The sequence below is a fragment of the Leptodactylus fuscus genome, chromosome 1 (genome assembly GCF_031893055.1).
Source record: "Leptodactylus fuscus isolate aLepFus1 chromosome 1, aLepFus1.hap2, whole genome shotgun sequence".
NCBI lineage: Eukaryota > Metazoa > Chordata > Amphibia > Anura > Leptodactylidae > Leptodactylus > Leptodactylus fuscus.
Genome location: NC_134265.1, coordinates 68,063,002 through 68,085,330, shown reverse-complemented (window position 1 = coordinate 68,085,330; position 22,329 = coordinate 68,063,002). Strand labels below are relative to the sequence as shown.

At 43.8% G+C, this 22,329-nt stretch overlaps 1 protein-coding gene across 2 annotated transcripts in view; it reads left to right on the top strand.

The window, feature by feature from the left end:
- Window positions 1-778: 778 nt before the first annotated feature.
- CHD1 (chromodomain helicase DNA binding protein 1) overlaps window positions 779-22,329 on the top strand; it is a 42,354-nt gene continuing 20,803 nt past the window's right edge. The window contains exons 1-14 of one of the 2 annotated variants that reach the window (XM_075271542.1): window positions 779-1,212; window positions 4,573-4,727; window positions 7,222-7,414; window positions 7,583-7,720; window positions 8,897-8,967; window positions 9,675-9,839; window positions 12,471-12,721; window positions 14,533-14,758; window positions 14,894-14,994; window positions 15,580-15,758; window positions 16,742-16,869; window positions 18,066-18,282; window positions 19,905-19,994; window positions 21,841-22,031. In XM_075271542.1, the coding sequence (XP_075127643.1) occupies window positions 4,681-4,727; window positions 7,222-7,414; window positions 7,583-7,720; window positions 8,897-8,967; window positions 9,675-9,839; window positions 12,471-12,721; window positions 14,533-14,758; window positions 14,894-14,994; window positions 15,580-15,758; window positions 16,742-16,869; window positions 18,066-18,282; window positions 19,905-19,994; window positions 21,841-22,031 (1,997 nt within the window). In that variant the 5' untranslated portion in view covers window positions 779-1,212; window positions 4,573-4,680. The remainder of the gene's footprint in view (window positions 1,213-4,572; window positions 4,728-7,221; window positions 7,415-7,582; window positions 7,721-8,896; window positions 8,968-9,674; window positions 9,840-12,470; window positions 12,722-14,532; window positions 14,759-14,893; window positions 14,995-15,579; window positions 15,759-16,741; window positions 16,870-18,065; window positions 18,283-19,904; window positions 19,995-21,840; window positions 22,032-22,329) is intronic. The other variant, XM_075271550.1, reaches the window with a different exon arrangement.

Sequence of the window (22,329 nt, the reverse complement as noted above, 5' to 3'; positions counted from 1 at the left end):
TCCGATCACATGACTCCGGGGTTGTGAAATTACTGGAACCCCCAGGTCCATCAGAACCATTCTGCTAGTCCAGGTATGTAAATAAACATTCCCTGGACAACCCCTTTAAATTTACCAGTCTTTTCCACACAAAAAAAAGTGCATGTGTGAAGGGGCAGCATGGTGGCTCAGTGGTTAGCACTGTAGTCTGGCAGCGCTGGAGCTCTGGGTTCCAATCCCGGCAGGAACAGCATCTGCATGGAGTTTGTATGTTCTCCCCGTGTTTGCGTGGATTTCCTCCCATTCTACAAAGACATACTGATAGGGGAAAAAAGTAAAATTGTGATCCCTAGATGAGTCTTACAACACTCTCCCTGCTCTATTAGTATTATAGCCTTCTTGTACAGCACTGCCTCCCTGTAGACCACAGGCTGAGCTCGGCATCACCACCTTAGATTACGGTCACGGTCTGATGGCGCACACTTCGAACAGGCAGTGACAAGACTGAAATAAACATTTCTCGCCGGCTGAATGCCTTGTGGCAGTTGCAGCAGCAGTAAAGCACTTCCTGCCGGAGTCTCAGCGGCTGAGCACTAACTATCCAGGCAGAACTTCCTCACACACTAGAGCGCAGCCAGCGGAAGTAGGCAGTGACGTCACGCCAAGCCGCCACTATCTAGGATTCGACCTGAGAATACACGCCCCCAACCTAAACCCCGCCCAGCTTCTGCTTGCCGCTCACGTAGTATCGCGGACTGACCACGCCCCCTATGACAGCCAACATGCTGTTGTCGAGTGAAGGGCGGAGTCAGCGGATTTCGTGTGATTCTACGGCCTGAGCTACGCGCCCTGCAGCGCTCCCGTGACGTCACGCCTGGGGTTTCCATCCATCGTGAGTTTCGGAGGAGCTCGGCGGCGTCATGGCGGCTGCCAGGAGATAAGGAAAAGGTGGGAGAGAAGCGGCTGTTACCTGCGCTATTCTCTGCCCTTCGCACACTACTCTGCCCGGGAGTAATCCGCCGAGTGCTGCTGGCAGCGGTGCAGGCCGGCCCGCTCCGGCGTCCTGTAAACAAAGACACGATAACTCTCCTTGAGCGGGGATTGGAGGGAGATCCGGAGCCGGAAGGAGGCCCAGGCCGCGGGGCAGCGCGCACGTAGCGGCCTATGTCCAGCCGGGGCGGTCACTGACTGGAGGCTTCTGAGCACAGCGCCGCTCCACAGGGCCGCAGCCAGGTAAGAGCGGGATGGTTGGAGGCTGCGGGGACTAGGCCGCGGGGATAGGGCTTGGAATGCGGGCGGAGGGGCCAGGCCTGGCGGTGCGGAGCTGCCCGCCTCATGGTTGAGCAATACCCCGAGAGCGTGCTATGTGTGAACACTGGCAAACGTGTCCTCCTCCATTACTATCAGGACGGGACATCGCCTGTCCCATGTTCACACTAGGCTGTAATAACCTTCTGATAGTCCTGTGCGATAGATCGGAGGCTTCCTGATATATTGGTTACTGTATAGCGGGATGGGGCCAGTCTGCCCAAATGATGTGCCCCAGTGACATCCCAGTAACCCTCATAGGCTTCCTGATGTATTGGCTACTGTATAGTGGAATGGGGCCAGTCTGCCTAAATGATGTGCCTGCACTGACATCCCAATAACCCTCATAGGCTTCCTGATATATTGGCTACTGTATAGCGGGATGGGGCCAGTCTGCCCAAATGATGTGCCTGCACTGACATCCCAGTAACCCTCATAGGCTTCCTGATATATTGGCTACTGTATAGCTGATGGGGCCAGTCTGCCCAAATGATGTGCCTGCACTGACATCCCAATAACCCTCATAGGCTTCCTGATATATTGGCTACTGTATAGCTGATGGGGCCAGTCTGCCCAAATGATGTGCCACACTGACATCCCAGTAACCCTCATAGGCTTCCTGATGTATTGGCTACTGTATAGTGGAATGGGGCCAGTCTGCCCAAATGATGTGCCTGCACTGACATCCCAGTAACCCTCATAGGCTTCCTGATATATTGGCTAATGTATAGCGGAGTGGGGCCAGTCTGCCCAAATGATGTGCCACACTGACATCCCAGTAACCCTCATAGGCTTCCTGATATATTGGCTAATGTATAGCGGAGTGGGGCCAGTCTGCCTAAATGATGTGCCTGCACTGACATCCCAGTAACCCTCATAGGCTTCCTGATCTATTGGCTACTTTATAGTGGAGTGGGGCCAGTCTGCCCAAATGATGTGCCGCACTGACATCCCAGTAACCCTGGTAGCCTCATAGGCTTCCTGATCTATTGGCTACTGTATAGTGGAATGGGGCCAGTCTGCCTAAATGATGTGCCGCACTGACATCCCAGTAACCCTGGTAGCCTCATAGGCTTCCTGATGTATTGGCTACTGTATAGCTGATGGGGCCAGTCTGCCCAAATGATGTGCCGCACTGACATCCCAGTAACCCTGGCAGCCTCAGATCTCAGTTACCTCTCATAGGACAGTGTGCACACTTGCAGTCTCTTCAGTTTTGCTTAGTGTGCTTTTAAGTAATTTTTGAAACACAAGAGATCCGTTATAAGGAATGTTTCTTCCCAACCATGGCCCGGTGTCCATCTGACCAGTGATCGGCTGACACACAAGTGAAGGTTCCTTCGTCAGCTCATCTCATCCTTTCCAAGCCATAAAATTGTCTGTATGTTGGCAGCACATCTACTGTAAACACGGCGGTGCTGCCAACTGTATGGGCACCGGTGACTGTATTATACAGTGTAAAGAATGGCGCGTCACGGGTGTCGGGTGACTGGCTGTATCAGTGATCAGCGCTCACAGAAGCCATGACGTCAGTGTGGACAGTGACATAAATTCATAGAAAGTTACCCAAGTGCTGATCATATGAAATCTGAAAAATTGTCAGTGGCACGTCTAATATGGCAGTGGTGTTTGTAGTGTGTTTGGGCACAGTCATACGGTAATATATGATGGAGTATATATATATACTGTAGACTACTGGCCAACGTGACTGTGTAATGGTCTGGTAATGTCTGAGAGATCTGTTAACCCCTTGATGTACGCTGCCTACCTAAGGATCCTGACAGATGGGACATTTTAAGGGTCCATTCAGACAGCAATGAACTACTATTGTCCTGTACTTACATGCTGACTTTAGTATGGGGCAGTGATCCTGCCGTAGTTTGGGAACTCTCAGCATACAGGACTATTCACTTCCCTCAAGGCATGGTCAGTCTGGGAAATGCGGCTGTCACACTGTGCGCTGCTATCTGAGTGTGACTAGTCCTTGATGGTGAACTTGAACCTGTCTAGTCTATTTCCCCAATGTCACACTTCACCATAGCACGGGTCAGTGGGGTGCCCTGACAGATTCCTCATGGCCTGCGGCTTGTCAGATGCATGTTAAAGTTCTAGGTGACCTCTAATGCCGAGCGCCCCTTTATGTTGTTTTAAGCCTGAGTTTCCCGCGACTGCTGATATCAGTTTGTTACACTGCTGGTTATTCATTCGGTTACTTCAGAGAACAGGAGAGGATTATATTTAGGCTGTGAAACCCTGAGAAATCTGTCTTCACTCTAACCTGAGTTCTTGCTGTCTCTTGTATCAGGAAATAGAGCGTGTGTATTTGCATGTCATGCACGGTCTGTCATGCTGGTAGCTCTAGTAATGCTCTCAGGATCTAGTACAGTGCCTGATATACATGACAGTCTGCAGGATATGTATATGAGAATAGAAGAACATGTCTTCTCCAAATGCACATTAGCCCATACTGAGTACGTTGATCACATGTCGTATAAGAACCCATAAATGGTTCCCATTGGTTTTACTGCCTTTATCATCAGAATCTATTCTATCTGCAGAGTTTAAGGGGGATTCTGTCTTCTTGATCAAGGTTTAGAAGGTTGTCTTACTAGGAGTTAATCCCATCGATCAGGAGAATGTGGAGCCATAAGTGGTGGATACAGGGCCCCCCTGCTTGTGCCCGGTGTACTCTGCCCTCCGAAACTAACCATGCTGGTGCACTAATATGATATGGATGAGAATGTATTCCTGCATGAGCTGTAATATGACATCTATAGACTTATATGTGGCCATACTATATATTTATTTCAGGATAAAAGTAATATATTATTCCATGCCATGTTTGCTGTGTTTCTGCTATGGCAGGTAAAATTTGCAGTCGTGGAGTGCTGTGTCCTTTAGGATGCCATACTGTGCCACACCGGGTTTCTACAGCTCCTTAGTATACTAGACTCTTTATGTCCCCACTGTGTTTTGGTGCTAAGTTTGAGGCTTGTCTGTCCAAAAACAACCAATATCTTCACCCATTGGTTTTAATGTGTGTTGGCCTTGACAGAAATAGCCCTGAAAATCCCATTGAAGTCATTTGAAGGCTAAAAATCAGCACTTATGTGGCAAAAGAGGCTCCAAAAAGCCTTTAAATAAAAAATAAAATCTTTAATTACCTGGGCTATAAACAGAGCTGATTTGGGGGCAGTTTTTTCAGCTTGACAAAAGCAGTGTGATCTATGTGTCCAAAAGTTCTTTACCATGATCTGTTAATGTTTCTCTTTCCTCTTGTTTCAGGATCCGTTTTCTCAGTGTTTTTAAAGGATCAGGATCTTAATGTTGACGTATTAAGACACAGCTTCTTCAGTTTGTACATACTTGTTTTTAATCTGTGAACATTTGACAATGAACGGGCAGAGCGATGAGGAAAGCAATAGCAGTGGAAATTCAAGGTGAGCTTTAGGTTGTTACACAAGAGTTATTTGCAGATACAGAATTGATATTTTGAGACTTAGCGGCAATGTTGTGAGTTCTGAAGTATGAGGGCTCATGCACATGATCGTGTGCGTCCGATGTGGGGACAGGTTTGCAGCGAAATGCATTCGGAGTGGCAGTCAAATTTTATCTGAGTGCATTCTGTGATGCATTCATGTCTGTATGGGCTTCCAATCCATCAATGGATGATTATAAAGCTGATTCTATCCTGCTCCATCTCATCAGACCAGAATGGATCGGATGCCCCCATAGACATGAGGGCACAATACTCGTGTGTCATCTGAGTGCATCCCACTGCAATCTAGGCCCCACATCGAAAGCACGCTCTGTCGTCATACCAACGAGGGGCTTGTTGCACTTTTTGGAGAAAAATTTGAAGCAGTCTTCTGCCTCCTATTCCTCTCCAAATTTCAGCCCAGTGTAACCCAGAGCTTCAGTTTTCCACCTTTAGGTTTTCTTGCTGATTTGCCTTAGAAACAATGGGACTCGTCTGCTTTAGTCTCACACGACAGCAGGGGTAGGGAACCTCCGGCTCTCATGCTGCTGTGAAACTACAACTCCCAACATGCTCCATTCACTTCCATGGGAGTTCCAAAAACAGCAGAGCAAGTATGCATGCTGGGAGTTGTAGTTTTGCAATAGCTGGAGAGCCAAAGATTACCTCACATGATATTTTTTCAGTCATTCCAATGTGGAAAAACTCCTGAATTCTGCCTCCCAGATTACAAAAATACCATGTCCCCCACCATCAGTCTCCTTAGTCTCCTACCGCCCTTTTTAGAAAGCTCTACAATCCACTGTGATGTTTCGTCACTTCTCGCAGTGGCCTTCCAAATAAAACAGTGAGAGCAACAGAGGAGGCTGTCGGTGGGGAAGCACAAAAGAATTTGTAATGTAAATATTTTCAGGCATTTATTTTAGGATTTTTTTAAATGATTTTAGTCCTCTGTAAACTAAAAACAACTATAATATATAAATAGTCTTGAAATAATTTCATTAGTAGTATATGTCACAAAAATGGCATATAGACTTGTGCCGCCTATATTCAGTAAAATGCTGCCGTCTGATTCTGAAGCTGTCCTGTGGCTGAACTTGTTCCTCACGCCGTGCCTGTGATTGTTCCGGCATCTCAGTAGCTCGCTGCAACGCCATATAATGAGTGTGTTGTTGGCAGTACTACTTAACAGTAGAGAAGCCATGTCATTTACTGGGATAAAAAGGAGCAAATGTGTTAATCCAGGCTACAATCTATGTGCCAAATTTCATTCAAATCCGTTCAGCCATTTTTGCGCGATTGAGGAACAAACATCCAAACACACAAACATCCAAACTTTCACATTTCTAATACTAGCAATACCCGCGACTTCGTCCGCGGAATCCTGACCCCCTGTGCGACCCTCCTGGAGTGCAGCGCAGGCTCCTCCCTTTACCTTGTGTCCGCAGCGGGCCATCGTTCCGACCGTGTGTCCCCTTACCCACCCCGGCCTCACCCCACCCCGGGCTCCCCGTGCACCGAGGTTACAGGGGTGGCTATGGTCGGCAGACTGTGCAGCGCCGCAGCCATACACGGCGCGCGGCACAGGTATACAGCAGTCTGTGGGAGTCCGGCACAGTGCCCTCTACCTCCTTCCACCCCCCAGGGGCCCCGAAGGACTCACCATTCCACGCTGCGTATCGGGCTCCAGCGATGGCGGCGTGTGCGGCTGCCGGCTTGCATGAATCCATTTTTTTGCTGTAGCATGTGGCTGCATAGCTCCGCCCCCGCTGCTGCCTGGTCCAATGAGAGCGCCGCACCTGACATCGTGACGTCATCGCAGGTCTTTGAGCCTTCGCAGGCCTACACCGACCGTGAATTCGGTGCTCACAGTCGGCCAATCGGACAATAAACATGGATGGTGAGAGGCCATATACTATTCCTGGTGCCGTTCTAGGTATGTGCAAAATTTGAGGGAAATCCGTTCTCCCAGTGCGGTGTGATTGCGGAACAAACATCCAAACACACAAACTTTCACATTTCTAATATTAGTAGGATAAAGTAAGAGTTCTGCAGCATCTTTTCTTAGAACCGTGCTGTGCTGCTCCAAGAAATGTATGAATGTAATAAGCAATTGGCTGGTACTAGTTGGCACCGTGTCCATGCACCCTCCTGATATTGCCCTGGCAGTGCCAGCAGTACCAGACTGTGTAGGGCTACAGGCCTTTGATGATACACACAGTTGTCAATTTATCCATACTTCGGATCAGCACAACACTGGGTTATAATAAGAGATGCTCCGAAATGTAATGAAAAATACAACTATTTACTAAAACCCAGTAGTCATTGAGGCAACCGATCCTCTCTCAATGGTTAAACCCAGTATAATGTTTTTATGGGTAACAAAGCTTGTCTTAGTGAGCACAAAACTCGGATTATGCTGGATATTATATTTATTTTTTTTGTTTAATCATTAGTCGATCAGATGATGAATCTGGTTCGGGATCCGGTTCCAGTTCAGGGAGCAGCAGTGATGGAAGCAGTAGTCAGTCTGGAAGCAGTGACTCTGATAGTGGCTCAGAATCGGGGAGCCAATCAGAATCTGAGTCTGACACCTCGAAAGAGAAGAAAGCTGTGCAGGCAAAGCCACCAAGGATGGATGGAGCAGAGGTAACGGCAATATGGAGTAGTAGGATAGTGCATTGCAATGTATTTATCTCCTACATGACGTGCATGTTACTGTCACACTTCTCTTTTTTAATAAATAGAAATCGTTTCTTTTTTAGCATGCAGTCTAACCTGTATCTCTCTGACATCTCTTCCATCTTTGTTCTGCAGTTTTGGAAGTCTAATCCCAGTATTTTAGCTGTACAGAGATCTGCTATGTTGAGGAAACAGCAACTGCAGCAGCAGCAACAACAACAGCAACAATTGCAGCAAAGGCCACCAGCGTCTTCAAACAGCGGCTCAGATGAGGCATGTCTATTGTTAATAATGTTACTAAGGGCTCGTTCACATCTGCGGCCCGGTCTCCGTACTTAGGTTTCCGTTTCCTGCCTAAAACACAGGCAGGAGACGGAAACCTGCAGGAGTCTCTCTCACCCATTCATTTGAATGGGTAAGAGAGATGTCCGGCCGTGCGCGGCAGTGAGCGTTTTGCGCTCTCCGCCGCGAAACCGGGTTTTATAATCCGGACACAGAGTCGGACATGCAGTACTCTGTGTCCGGATAAAAAAAAATCCGGTTTCGCGGCGGAGAGCCTAAAATGCTCACCGCCGCGCACGGCCGGACCCGGTCTATGGTTTCCGTCTTCTGGCATGCAGAAGACGGAAACCATAGAACGGAGACCCCAAACGCAGGTGTGAACCCAGCGTAAAGAGTATTTATTTGTAACTATACCCAGCTATTTCAGAAGACGCCCCTAACCAGAGCATTCCTGTATTATGTGTATTGCCATATCTCATGCATATGGTAGTTGCATGCACTGGAGGCGTTAGAAAAGTGCACAGAGTGTATGCCACTATACCGTGCTGTGTGTCAGAGATGTTTCTACCTGGAAGCAAAGTATCTTGGAGACCATGAACATGGCAGTAGTATTTTTCCTGTTGAATTTATATGGGATTTCCTGATGATTCTGCATTGTATCCTGCACACAGAAAAACTGATTGGAGACTGTAGCTCTTGTGGTTTCTGTTAAAGAAGACCTTTTATGTCCTCGAGTACATGCAGTTTTATATACCGCTAGAAAACAGGCAGTGTCCTGAATTCAGCGCACTGTCGACTTTCCCATTATGTGCCCTGGGGCTAGAGATATCAGTGCCATTATTGATCACTGACCACTGTCAGAAGGGACATTCTTTACCACTCAGTGATGGCACTAAGCTGTGAAGAACGGGCCTAGTGGTATATAGAGCCGCATGTGCCCGCGGACATGAAAGTTCCTCTTTAAGCTAATGGCATTAAAAAAATCGGATGCAGAATAGTGTCACAGACAACCATTCTAGTAGTTATGAATTTATTTATTTTTTTAATTTATTTTTTTAATGGTTTTGCATCTTCATATCACCAGAAAATGGGACAGCTCATCAGTATTCCTGGCAAACCCCTTTAATGCATTTACCCTAAATAAACGCCACATTTTTTGTTTTCCAGGATTCATCCAGCAGTGACGATGACTCGGACGAGGATTCCTCAAGTGATAACAAAAAGAAAAAAGCCAAAGAGTAAGTTTTCTGAGACGCGATGAGCTGTTGCCTCTGTAGTTCGTGTGCCGATGCCTTGTCTGTCGTTTCAATGCTTCTTGGTGCTGGTGTTATTTTCATTGCTCTTTCCAAATTGTTTGTCCACTTCCAAATTCAGTACTTGTTTATCCTGTCCAGTAATCCCTCTAAAGTGTGTACAAACCTTCCAGGGTGGCTAAATGCTGAAGTAGTGTGTGTTAATGGAATAATCTCTTCCCCTGTTGTGGGATTAATCAGAGGGTGGCTGGTATATTGGATGTCTTACGGGTTTTTTATTTTTATTTATTTTTTTTTATTCTGGTGCTAGTCTAAAGTTTCTGGCTGATGTATTTCTCTGGTATTGCAGCTTTTCTGTCCCAGTCTTTGTTCTGCTAGTCCTAACCAGCAGTTGTGCTTGCATTACTATGGGGAATTTTGTAGCAGCTTCTTGCAGTGTATGTCTTGTTCTGCTTTCTGGTATATAGTATGTGACCCCCGTAATGTGCTATTCTTTGTGATAGAAAAGTCAAATGATCTTGTTTGGACGTTTTCAAAACTAAATAGCTATATGGGCGTTTTGATGTCAGATGAAGGTATTTAAAGGGTGGGGGCTTATCTTGGGGGTGCTGGTCCGATTTTTAGAAGTTTGTTTGTGAGGCAAACATGCATGTTGTAACTTTTCATCATTTCCACCCTTTCAATATATCCAGTGAAGATTGGCAGATGTCCAGCTCAGGTTCTGATAGTGACTCTTCGTCGGCCAGTTCCAGTTCAGATTCCGACACAGGGGGGGATAGACAGAAAAGCAGCAGTAGGGACAGCGAATCTGATTATGAACCGAGCCATAAAGTAAAAAACAAGAAATCTCAAAACAGGTAAGGGCTAGACTCTAATGTTGGTCTTCTTTTAACCTTACGTCATTTCCGCACAAGTAGTCCTCTTTATGGCTGCTGTGCAGATTATTAGATACATCTGGAATTAAGAAATGTGAACAGTCTTCTATTGCATAATTCACTTTCCTCCTAATGAAAATACATCAGCACACGGATGGAGCAGACATTTCCACCTTCTTTTTTTTGGATAGATGTATATGTCCTAGTTTTTATTATATCCATTATTTGAATGCTTTGGATTTTGATGAGTCTTGTACAATTTTACATCTTCTGTATATTTTGGCAAATCCTTTTTGACATTTCACAATCAAACTTTATGGGTTGCCATTATTTTTTGTGAGCTTTATATTTGATGTTTAGAAGCAGAAAGTTATTGAGTTTCTCCCAGTATATATAGATCAGCTTCTGTGCAATTGTCTTAGGGTGCATGCACACTACGTAACGCCGGGCGTGTATGAGAGCCGTACACGCCGGCATTACAGCAGACTGCCGAACACTTCCCATTCACTTCAATGGGAGCGCTCGTAACAGCGGCGTTTACGAGCGCTCCCATTGAAGTGAATGGGAAGTGTTCGGCAGCCCTGCTGTAACGCCGGCGTGTACGGCTCTCATACACGCCCGGCGTTACGTAGTGTGCATGCACCCTTAGACTTTGGGGGAATCTTTGCTTATTAGGGAATTTCACAAGTAGAAATTACCGATTGTATTGTAATCTGAATCACTTGCTGACCTTTTTCTGGCTAAACTGTGCACCAAGGAGTGGTTGCCCTATGAACTAAGCTTATCCTCTATTCTATGGATATTATTTATGTGTTTTGAGCCGGTTGGGGGTCCATAGTCCAGTTACTGTTCTACGGGGATCGCAAACATGGCAAGTGGAGTTTAATGGAAAGGTAGTGTCTATACTGTCTTGTATCAGTCTGGCAACCGGACGTACGTTTACTAATTTGTGCATGTGGATAAGTCTTGTTCATCAGACCATCCTTTTAAAGGGGCTGTCTTGAGACATTTGTGGGGAAAAAATTACTCACATCTTCCTAGTCCTCTGTTTCTGGTAGAGGAGGCTATATACAGGTCTCCTAGCTGACCTCAGCAGTGACATCATATTTGTGTGAGTTGACCACTGCAGCCAGTTATAGGTTTATGCTAGGTTTTCACTAGCGTGCGGGTCTGACGGAAACCCTGTCCACTGGGTTTCTGACAATTTTTTTATACTGTGTTGTTGGTTTTTTTTTTTGTTGTTTTTTTTGTATTTGAGGAATATGCAGTCCTTTTATAAAAGCTTGCAACTGAATGCTTGCAGTGTGATGCCAGCTTATAATCATGAAATACCAGCTTCTGCTATTGGCAGTACAGTGGCTTAGTAGTTAACCTTGCAGCACTGGAGTCCTGAGTTCGAATCCTGCCAAGGACTACATCTGCAAGGAGTTTGTATGTTCTCCCCGTGTTTGCGTGGGTTTCCTCCGGGGACTCTGGTTTCTTCCCACACTCCAAAGACATACTGATAGGGAATGTAGATTGTGATCCATATATGGGACAGTGACTGTCAATGTCTGTAAAGTGCTGCGGAATATGATGGGGCTATGTACATCCTATATTACATCTGCACCCCAATCTCCGCGCTCAGGTTTCCATCTTCTGCCCAAGAAACTGGACAGGAGATGGAAAACCGCAGTCACTTTTCAAACCAGTTCAATTGAATGGGTTTGCAAAGTGTCTGCCTGTGAGTGTCTTCTGGTCTCCGCGGCGAAACCAGTTTTTTTTAACTGGACACAAAGTTGGACATGGAGGACTTTGTGTCTGGTTAAAAAAAAAACAGTTTTGCCGCGGAGACCACAAAAAGCTCACGGGCAGACGTTGACTGCCGGGTTTCCGTCTCTTGTCGGCATAAGACCGAAACCCACAAAGCGGAGACAGGGTGCAGGTGTGAGCCCACCCTAAGCATTAATAAATAAAATTGGCTATCAATTGTCATCCTTTTGAGGCTAGGGCTACACAGGAACTGTGGCAGCATGACCTGAAGATTGCAAGGTTACATTGCATCTAATGATGTTGATAGAAACCAAAAGCACATCTCTACCAACAACATGCTGAGAATAAGTTGCACTTTTTTTTTTTGTTTGACTAGCACATTATTAATTTATTTATTATGCATACTTGTATATCGCCATCATAGTGCTATACAGACATTGACAGTTACTGTCCCATATAGGGCTCACAATCTGCATTCACTATCAGTATGTCTTTGAAGTGTGGGAGGAATCCCATGCAAACACGGGGAAAACATAAAGACTCTGCAGATATTGTACCAAAGCCAATGCTAGTGTCTATATTACATATGTAGTGACTATGTTTCCACAGTTATGTAAACTGAAATTACATCACCATAGGATCATATAGTGCCCTCAATCCTTTTTGGTAAAATCAAAGGGGATAACCACATAAAATAACCAAATGAACATGGTCGATCTAAAAGAGCAAAGGTATTTCAGTTTCTTTTTATGACCAGACGTTTTGTTCCAGTCAAGGTAATGGTTACAGCAGTGTGCTTTATATGTCAGGTAACTGCTTGTTTATATTTTTATTTGTTTTCTAAATTTATTTTCATTCCAGGTCCAAAGCTAAAAATGGGAAAAAAATCACCGGTCCACAAAAAATGGGGGCTGATTCCTCTGATGAGGACTTTGATAAGAGAGGATCTAGGCGGCAGGCCACAGTCAATGTAAGCTACAAAGAAGATGAAGAAATGAAAACGGACTCTGATGACTTGTTGGAAGTATGCGGGGAAGACGTCCCACAACCAGAAGAAGACGAATTTGAAACTATTGAAAGAGTGATGGATTCAAGATTCGGTCGAAAAGGAGGTAACATTTATTTGAAGTATTCAGTATGCTCCAATTACAACTGAAACAAGCTTCTGGCTATCTGGTTCTTGACTCCTGTAGTCATTTGTCGGCGCAGTCTTAGAAAAAGTGTTTGTGACCTGTGTGTGTTAGTCAGCAATGTCATGCACAGCTGTTATGGGTGAATATTACATACCAGCAGGCACTCTTAAATGCACTATGTTGCCTCTGTGAAGTTTAAGAATTATTTCAGGCTTGCTTGATCTTTACATACCATGTGCATTTTTTCCCTCTGAGTTTTTTACTGTAGTTACATTGCAGCTTTTAGCCATCTCTGGATGGATGTGGCACAGCATGCCTCGACTACCTTTGCAGAGCACAGCTGGGGACGCCAGAAGTCTCCTTCCTCTACTTTTACTTCTGCTACTCGCTCTGTGTCCCATAATCTTACTGCAGGTCCATATAGTAGAGTTGTTGATTGACAAACACCTGGAGAGGCAGCGTACTGAGACTTCTTGCACCCCATTGTGCTCTGCGAAGTAATCATTGAGGCTCCGGTGGACCAGCAAAATATACACAGACCAGTCACATTAATGTGACCACCTTTCAAAATTCAGATTAACCATCTTTGGCAGAGCGGACCGCTCCGAGACGAGCAGGAAGAAAGGGGATGTTGTTGTGGTGATGATCACTGGGATGTTGAGCCATGCCGACTCCAGTGCCTTGGCCAGCAGCGCTAGGTTACGCAGTTGAACATCCATGGCACGAACAACCCGATTGAGGTGGTCCCACAGATTCTCGATCGGGTTCAAGTCCGGGAAATTTGCTGGCCAAGGGAATACGGTAAACTCATCCTGGTGCTCCTCGAACCACGCACGTACACTGTGAGCTTTATGACACGTCGCATTGTCCTGCTGGTAGATGCCATCATCCTAAGGAAAAACAATTCGTAGGGGTGAACATGGTCCGGAAGGATAGATGCATACTAGTGTTGATCCATCATGCCTTCCACAATAATGAGTGCACCCAGATGGCTGATGACACGTGCCTTCTGCGATTGGTTATTTAACATTGCCATCAAAAGTAGGCGGTGGTCACATTAATGAGACTGGATTATGTATATTAGTAATTCTATCTAGTGCAGAGAATGCATCAGTAGGCCTTAATTTTTTTTGCTGCTTAACCACTGTAAGTGCCCAACATGATATTATATCACTATGCAACCTTATAACCTAATGTATCATGTTCTAATGTGCATTGAGATAAAGTGTGAGCACTAGTAAACCTGTCTGCTTTCATCTAAAATTTGCATAGTCATGATTTAGCATCTTTACTAAGGAGTTTGTTTTAGGTTTTAAATTGTCTTGAAATAGTTAATGTGGAGTTCAGTGTGAGCCTGTTAGTAGAGTTACAGTATAAGATTTATAGGTCGTGTATATCCGTTTTCCTTAAATTCTTTACCTGATTGTCAGATAGTTTATCATGGGGCTGAGCATGAGTCCTTCCACTCCATGACATACAGCCCTTCCAGCATTACCTGTAAGATGTGGCCTAGTTTACACATTGCAGCAATGTGCTGCATCACTGGGCCTGTATTATGAGAGAAGAGGCAGCATTGATGTAGCCATCTATATTATCGTCTTGTGATATGGACGTGTAATAGCATCATATGCACATTCTGGCTACTGGTATACTGGTGCTGACAATATATTATCAGTGCGGTATGTCTGAGTATAACTTTTTTTTTTCATTGCAAATAAGTTGTCTTTATGCAAAGTGTGAACGTCTGGCTTTAGTTAGCAGCATATAACCGAGTATGTATCCATTGACAGTGACTGGTGGCACCACAACTATTTATGCCGTTGAGGCCGATGGTGATCCCAATGCCAACTTCGACAAGACAAGGGAGACCGGAGAGACACAGTATTTAATTAAATGGAAAGGTTGGTCCCACATCCATAATACTTGGGAAACCGAAGAAACCCTGAAGCAACAAAATGTGAAAGGAATGAAGAAACTGGACAATTACAAGAAGAAGGAGCAGGAAAAAAAAAGATGGTAATGACAGAGTTCAGCTCTTATGTATTACGTGACGCTGAGTAATCTTTAGATCTATATATACATATAATATCACTAAATACACATAGTTTAGAGCTCGTCACTGACACTGAAATTGCCCTTTACATTTTACAGGTTGAAAGCCGCTTCTCCAGAAGATATAGAGTATTACAACTGTCAGCAAGAACTTACTGACGACCTCCATAAACAGTATCAGATTGTGGAAAGAATCATCGGTCAGTCTTCAGTCCTGCATGTGTATACCTAAAACGCGTGCATTTGTCATACTTTTTATTGGTTTACATGCCTGTATGTTTGGCTCATCCCTGTTATAAAGCAAAGTCTTTGCTACTTTTCAATATGTTTGCATGAAACCTTGTATACCTTTTTGGCACAAGTCGTCCCAGTGAATTCAGTCACTTAATGTGATGTAAAACTAGTGTTGTGCATTCTCGTAAATGTCTCTCTGCCTTTACACGAGTATTCTTTTCTGAAATGCATAGCCTCATCTACTTATTTTAATGAATAAATCAGGCATGGGGATAAGTGATTGTCCCACAAGCTTCCCCACCAGTCACAAGTACAAGGTCTCCCAGCTTCCTGTTAAAATGGAGAGATACTTAACCACTAAACCATTCACTTTAATGGGATTGAGGTCTGTTATCTCCATCAGCCTCCTAGAAATGAATGGAGTGACTATCACATGTGCTTTATTGATCGCATTGTTTCCTTTATGAGCTTCATGATATTATTTATATGGCTTTTCTGACACTTTTGACCCAACACTTAAGCATTAATTATATATTACTTTCCCCCTTCAGCTCATTCCAATCAGAAATCTGCAGCAGGATACCCAGATTATTTTTGCAAGTGGCAGGGGCTTCCGTATTCGGAGTGCAGTTGGGAAGATGGTGCACTTATTGCTAAAAAATTTCAAGCACACATCGATGAATACTTCAGTCGGAATCAGTCCAAAACCATTCCCTTTAAGGAATGTAAGGTGAGTGTAACGTGGTATTTTATTAGATGGAGAATCACAGGAACAAACAGCCTAGTCTGCATTTGGTAGTGAAGGGGTTCAGTCTTGAAGTTGTCCAGTATTAGAAAGCATGCTTTCTTCCAAAAACAGCACCGCATCTGTCAACAAGTTAGTTGTTGTATTGCAGCTCCTCCTAAGGATAAGCCATTAAAAAAAAATAAATAAAAAAAAAAAAAGTAGTGACATCATCTTTCTTGAGGTGGATTCTGCCTCAGGAAGGCAATAGAAGTCAATGGGAGGCGGAAACCGCATCGCGTTTTTTTACGGTCCATTCACTTTCCGGGAGGGAAAAACTGCCTGGCGTTTTCTGAAGCGGTTTTTAACAAAAAAACGTTCCAAAAAACATCTCAAGGTCAAAAAACCGCTTCCTAATTAGGAAGCTTTTTTTTTTTTTCCGGACCAAATTATGCCACACGTAATTCCCGTGTGAACTTAGCCTAACAGAATCTGAGAAATCACTAAAAACACAATCACTTAGTGACCATTCCCCTCCCTGTGGTAAATGCTTCAGCTCTGTGTATTGCATTGTGTACATGTGTACGGACAGTATCCTGGCAATGTTTAGTTAGAGCCTTGCTAATAGGAACTATTAAACAGAAGTTTGACAGGTTAATGAAGTAGATTACCAAAGTGTTCAATCACCAACACAATAGTGAAAAAGTTTTGGGTTTTTTGTGTTATGAAATGGGAGATTTTCTCAACAGCAAGATTACACTTTGGCTCAAAAAAGAAAAAAAAAAAAGTACAGAAGTACCATATCCCTAACAGTAACTACAACAGCTTAGAAGAGATTTTGGTAGTAGCAGTCCCACTTTAGAGAGCGGTAGTTTTACATCTTATAGTACATGGTATAGTGCAGATGTGCAAAGTTAAATTGGTGTTCCTATGTTCTACAATGTTAGCTACATGTTGTGTTATAATAACTGTTGCAATATTTGTCACAGGTCTTAAAACTGAGGCCAAGGTTCGTAGCTCTGAAGAAGCAGCCGTCCTACATTGGAGGGAGCGATTCGCTGGAGCTGAGAGACTATCAGTTAAATGGATTGAACTGGCTGGCACACTCGTGGTGCAAGTAAGAGCTGCTGCTTTATTTTATCAGTCCCTTATAACTGTAGGGAATCTTATTTTATTAGCCCCTTATGGTCTGGCTTATGGTGGGCCTTCAGGGTCATCCCCTCCCTCTCAATAATATGGCACTGACATTCAGTCAGCTATCACTTTTGGCTTTGTAGATCCACATTGATTGGGTCGCATGGCACTGATGGGCTGACAGAGGGAGGCTTTAGTTCCTTAGATGCTATGGTTATTTATGGGGTACATGGCCAGGATCAGACTTTCTCGTGAACCTGACCATTATCTCAGGAGTCTAGTTGTCAGCCATTTCTTAGCTCCTGCTTTGAACACACAGATACAGCTCTTGTACCCATTTAGTCATCCCAGCACATATGAGCCTTATGACATACGTGGGCATTTTCTTCATAATCTGCCAAGGGTTTAAATGACTATTTTGGATGTCAATTACATTATGGCCAGGCCCACACTAGGAGTACAGTTTTGGTGCTAGCTGCTTTAGGCTGTCAATGCACATTAGATTTCAGATGGCCATCAGATGATGGGATTGTTCATATGCATCATCCCTACATTAACAACAATGGATGAGGGGGCAGTTTAGTTGTTTTAAAAAAAAAAAAAAAAAAAAAAAAGTTTGCAAGTTCTGTAGAGAGTTTGCGGAAGTTGGCTAATGATTGTCGAAAAGCAGTTGATTGTGACAAATGCCGGTATTTTCGTCTGACAACAGGTCGCTCTGATTTCAAGTAACTAAACTCTGCCAGTCTCAAATAACCAGTCACAGGATCCACATTAGAGATGAGCGAACACTGTTCGGATCAGCCGTTCCGAACAGCACGCTCCCATAGAAATGAATGGAAGCACCTGGCACATACACTTTGCCGGCGGCCGGTCGCCGTGCCAGGTGCTTCCATTCATTTCTATGGGAGCGTGCTGTTCGGAACGGCTGATCCGAACAGTGTTCGCTCATCTCTAATCCACATGTCAGATAGCCAGTTATGTATTGGACAGAATGGACGAATCATCCATGTCAGCCAATGAAAACGTAATTTGTATGGCTGGCTTAATTTTTTCATCAGATGCCATTCTGCTTTTGGCTAAACCTTTAGTACTTGTGGAAATTTTTGGCGAATCCAAAACCTTTCCTGACCTTTGTATGCACCAAATGATTGAAATTGTGTATATTTTTTTTTTTTCTAGAGGAAACAGTTGTATTCTGGCCGATGAAATGGGATTGGGAAAAACAATTCAGACCATTTCTTTCTTAAATTATTTGTTCCATGAACATCAACTGTACGGGCCCTTTCTGATTGTGGTTCCCCTATCTACTTTAACCTCCTGGCAAAGAGAAATTCAGATATGGGCTCCATTAATGAATGCTGTGGTGTACCTGGGAGACATTAGTAGTAGAAATGTGGTAAGTTGTCCATGATCTTTATGTTGGGGATTGTTTTTAATGCTGATGTTTCTCACAATGGGAAATAACTGTACTTTTAGCGTGAATTGGGTTTTCATACCCAGTTTTTGCTTAAAAATGAAAGGTTATTTTGAACATTATAATGGTAACTCACCGGCAGTTTCATCCCAGATCGGTTACATCTGTACATTTTGAACCCTTTTATTATGGCAGCCCGGTCACCTGTTTGATTACCAGTCCAGACTTTGCTCTCGTTTGTAGACAGGATGTCACTTAGAGCAGAGTTAAAAAAAAATATACATATATATATATTTGTAAACACACACACAGAGAAGCTATACTCTCTTGTTTGGTCTCTATCTGCTCCTATACCTACCAGGTCCCTGCTGGTCTCTACTTCGTTTTGATACACAGTTAGGCCCCGTTCACACGGGGCAAGAGGGGGCGGATTTTGGCGCGGAATCCACGTCATAATCCGCCCCCTCACAATGGTGGTCTATGTAGACCACTAGCGTTCTTTTTTCCGCTAGTGGCATGTTACCGCTACCAGAAAAAGAAAACAAGCTGCCCTTTCTTCAGGCGGATTCAGCCGCAGTGTCCGTCTCACAACAGCACCCTCCGGCCTAGTCCCATTCATTTGGGCCTAATCCGGAGGGAAAAGCCGCGACGGGATGCCGTACACTGCACCGGCATCCGGAATATGCACACGCGTAATTGTGTGTGAACTAGCCCTTAGTGTCCACTCAATCAATCACTGGCCGCTGTGATTAGCTAAGTGGTATTTCCTTTGTCAATATGGGGCTAAGAATTAAAGACCATTGAGGACCTGTTAAGCATCTGAGCAGCGAGATCAGTGAGAGGTAAATATAGTTTCTTAAAATTTTTAAGATAAGCTACTCTGTCTTATTTTTTCTTGCTAGATAACACCTTAAGACCGCGGCCCCACAGGCTGGAAATGCTGCAATTTGGCCGCGGCGGAAACACTGCGGGAAAAATCGCGGCGTTGTACAGTACTTGCAAAGTGGATGGGATTCTTGTGGATCCCATGCCCACTTCGCGGAAAAAATTGCAGTGCGGGCAAGCTGTGATTTCCAAAACTGTTGCAGATTTGAAAATCACAGCATGTCAATTATATCTACGGAAATGCCGGCGGTTTTCCCCTTAGATATAATTGTAATAGAAAGTCCACGGAGGAAAACTCTGTGAACTTTCTGTTCAAAGTGCTGCGGGAAGAACTACAATGCGTTCACACTGCGGTTGTTCCCGCAGCGCATTAGCACAGCGGTTCCGATCCGTGGGGCCTTAGCCTAAAAGTGTTTTTTTATTAGAAAGTTTGCTTTTGTGTTTACTCTAAAGAAATAAGGCCAATTTTGTTGAAGCTCTAATTCCAAACCCAGTGCTTCAAGTCAGTAATAGCAGAAACTGGTAACTCTTCCTGGATTCTGTTCCTGGACAACTCCTTCAACTTACCTGTTGAACCTGATATTAGACTGTCAGTGTATTGTCTGTACTTGGCTCACTCTCTCCATTAATTCCCTTCTATAATTGTCCATTATTTACACTGTTGTGCTGTTAACCCATAAGTCACGCTGCATGTTGTTTTAACCAGATTTCTCTTTCAGATCAGGACCCATGAGTGGATGCACCTACAAACAAAGCGGTTAAAGTTCAATGTTCTATTAACAACATATGAAATCTTACTTAAGGATAAGGTATGTTTTAACTTTTAGCAAAAAGTTTTTTTCTTTTTTTTTTTCAAAATCTGAATTGGCAAGTGTTTTTAAATAGCGGTAAATAGTGTATTTGTTCTTGCATCAAAACATCCCAAAAACTTGTCGTGTTGTGCTTGTTCTCAATGTTCTCAGAGTATTGCTTAGATCGTAGTGCTGTTTAGTCAGAACCTTGTAATCATTAGTGAGAGAAATGGCAGCTTAAAAGTATAATTATGACATTATTGGAGTGTACCCAAGTCGGACACTTTGACTTTGATAGGACCTTAGGATAGTTTGAAAGGGAATTTTCTATTAGGGCATTGAGTTTGCATATTGTTGCCATCTGGCCAAGCTTATATCTCCATAACAGATGTTTGACCTTTGTCATCTCCCCATCTGCTGGTTGTCAGTACTGCATGGCCAAATATATGTGATCACCCAAAGATCACATTGATTAATATGCAATTCTTTCCCCTTTGCCACTGTTAAAGGGTTTTTTCTGGTACTTTACGTTTGATGGCCTGTCCTTAGTGTAGGCCATCAGTATCAGATTAGAAGTGGTCTGACACCCAGCACCCCACTCTGAACAGTTCATTGCTATCCGTTTACCCTTCACGTCTCCTTGTACATTATTTAGTCATAGTAGTGGCTGTTTCTGTTGCTTGTAGCTTCCCTGTGCTGCTGGTAACTGAAGTATCAGGTAGAACTACTACTAAGTAAGCCGTGCTGTGCCTGGTAAACAATTAGAATGAAAACTTCAGTTCTTTTCTGAGCAGCATGGGCCCTTTAATCTGCCGACTGGGACTCGTACCAATCTGAAGCGCTATTGGGAATCAGATCATGGGTTTTTACATCTGTTCAGCAGATTTGTTTAATGGATGCCAACTGACAAAGAAGCAAATAGATACCGTGTGTTTACATGGAGATCAGTGTATAAAATATGGATCCGTTTGTCTTTTTTTTTTTTTTGACTGACACAAGTATGGTATACTACGTTTTTGTCTGTCCATACAAACGGACAGAAATAGATTTGTGTTTTGTTTTTATTTTTTGTTTTGTTGTAACATTGATCTCTATGTAAATAGAACTGATCTGAATGGAGCTTAGTATTGATGTCGTGGTGCGGGTAGGCCTTCAGGTTTAAAGTTCCAAAAAGCCTTTTATGCCAGGGCTGTTTTAAAATGCATTGTTTTACAGTCTCTGCAAAATGGATGGGATTCTAGCGAATAATGGAAGCAGAAAGTTTGCAGAGGAAAATTTGCGGTGTTTCTGTGAAAAGCACTGTGAGGAAAATTGCAATGCATTGCCACAGTGGTTATTTTCCCACAGTGCTTTTTTGCTGCATCCCACTACACGGGGCCAATGCGGCAGAATTTGGACGTGGAATCCGCCTCCATACAGTGGTCTATGTAGACGGCTAGCATTCGCTTTTCCGCTAGTGGTTTTTTGCCGCTAGCGGAAAAAGAAGCAATATAAGCTTTTTTGAGGCGGATTCCGCCCCAGGAAGTTACACAGTATTTTAAGGTCCATTCACTGGCGTTTTTTGAGGTGGTTTTTACCAAAAAACATCTGTGTCTAAAAACCGCTTCCTAATTCCTGAAGCAGTTTTTTTCCGGACCAACCCCCTATTCATGTGTGAGCTAAGCCTTACTGTTAAACATACACAATATTTAGTTGGCACATTAAGCACACATTCCACAAAAGCAAAGCCAAAGAGAGAAAAATTTTACTTTCCTAGAAAAAAAAAAAAAACTAACAAACTGTGCTTGCAGCAAATTGTTCTATATGCGTCTCTCCACTGAATTTCTCATAATCACCAGTAAACGTTGATGTTTTCTTCCTTCAGTCTTTCCTTGGTGGTGTTAACTGGGCCTTCATAGGAGTTGATGAAGCTCATCGGCTGAAAAATGATGATTCTCTATTGTACAAGACCTTGATAGACTTCAAGTCCAATCACCGGCTTCTCATCACTGGAACGCCTTTACAGAATTCCCTGAAAGAATTATGGTCGTTGCTTCACTTCATTATGCCAGAAAAGTAAGAATTTTAAATAGTACAAAAGCTTACAATAGAAGGCTCACACTGGGTTCACACCAGCACTTGTTCGGGGTTCCCTATCCATCTTCACCCTTTTCAGGCAAAAACCACACAGACCCCATTATAGTCTATGGGGTTTGCAGGTTTCCTAAGGAAACCGTTTTTTTATGTGGATTACAGTTTTGTTCGGGGCGTCCCGTATGCAGATGTGAACCAGGCCTTAGAAATTATGCTTTAGTTTTTTTATCCACTGTAAGAATAACTTTTTACAGGAAAATGTAAAGCTGTTAATGAATCA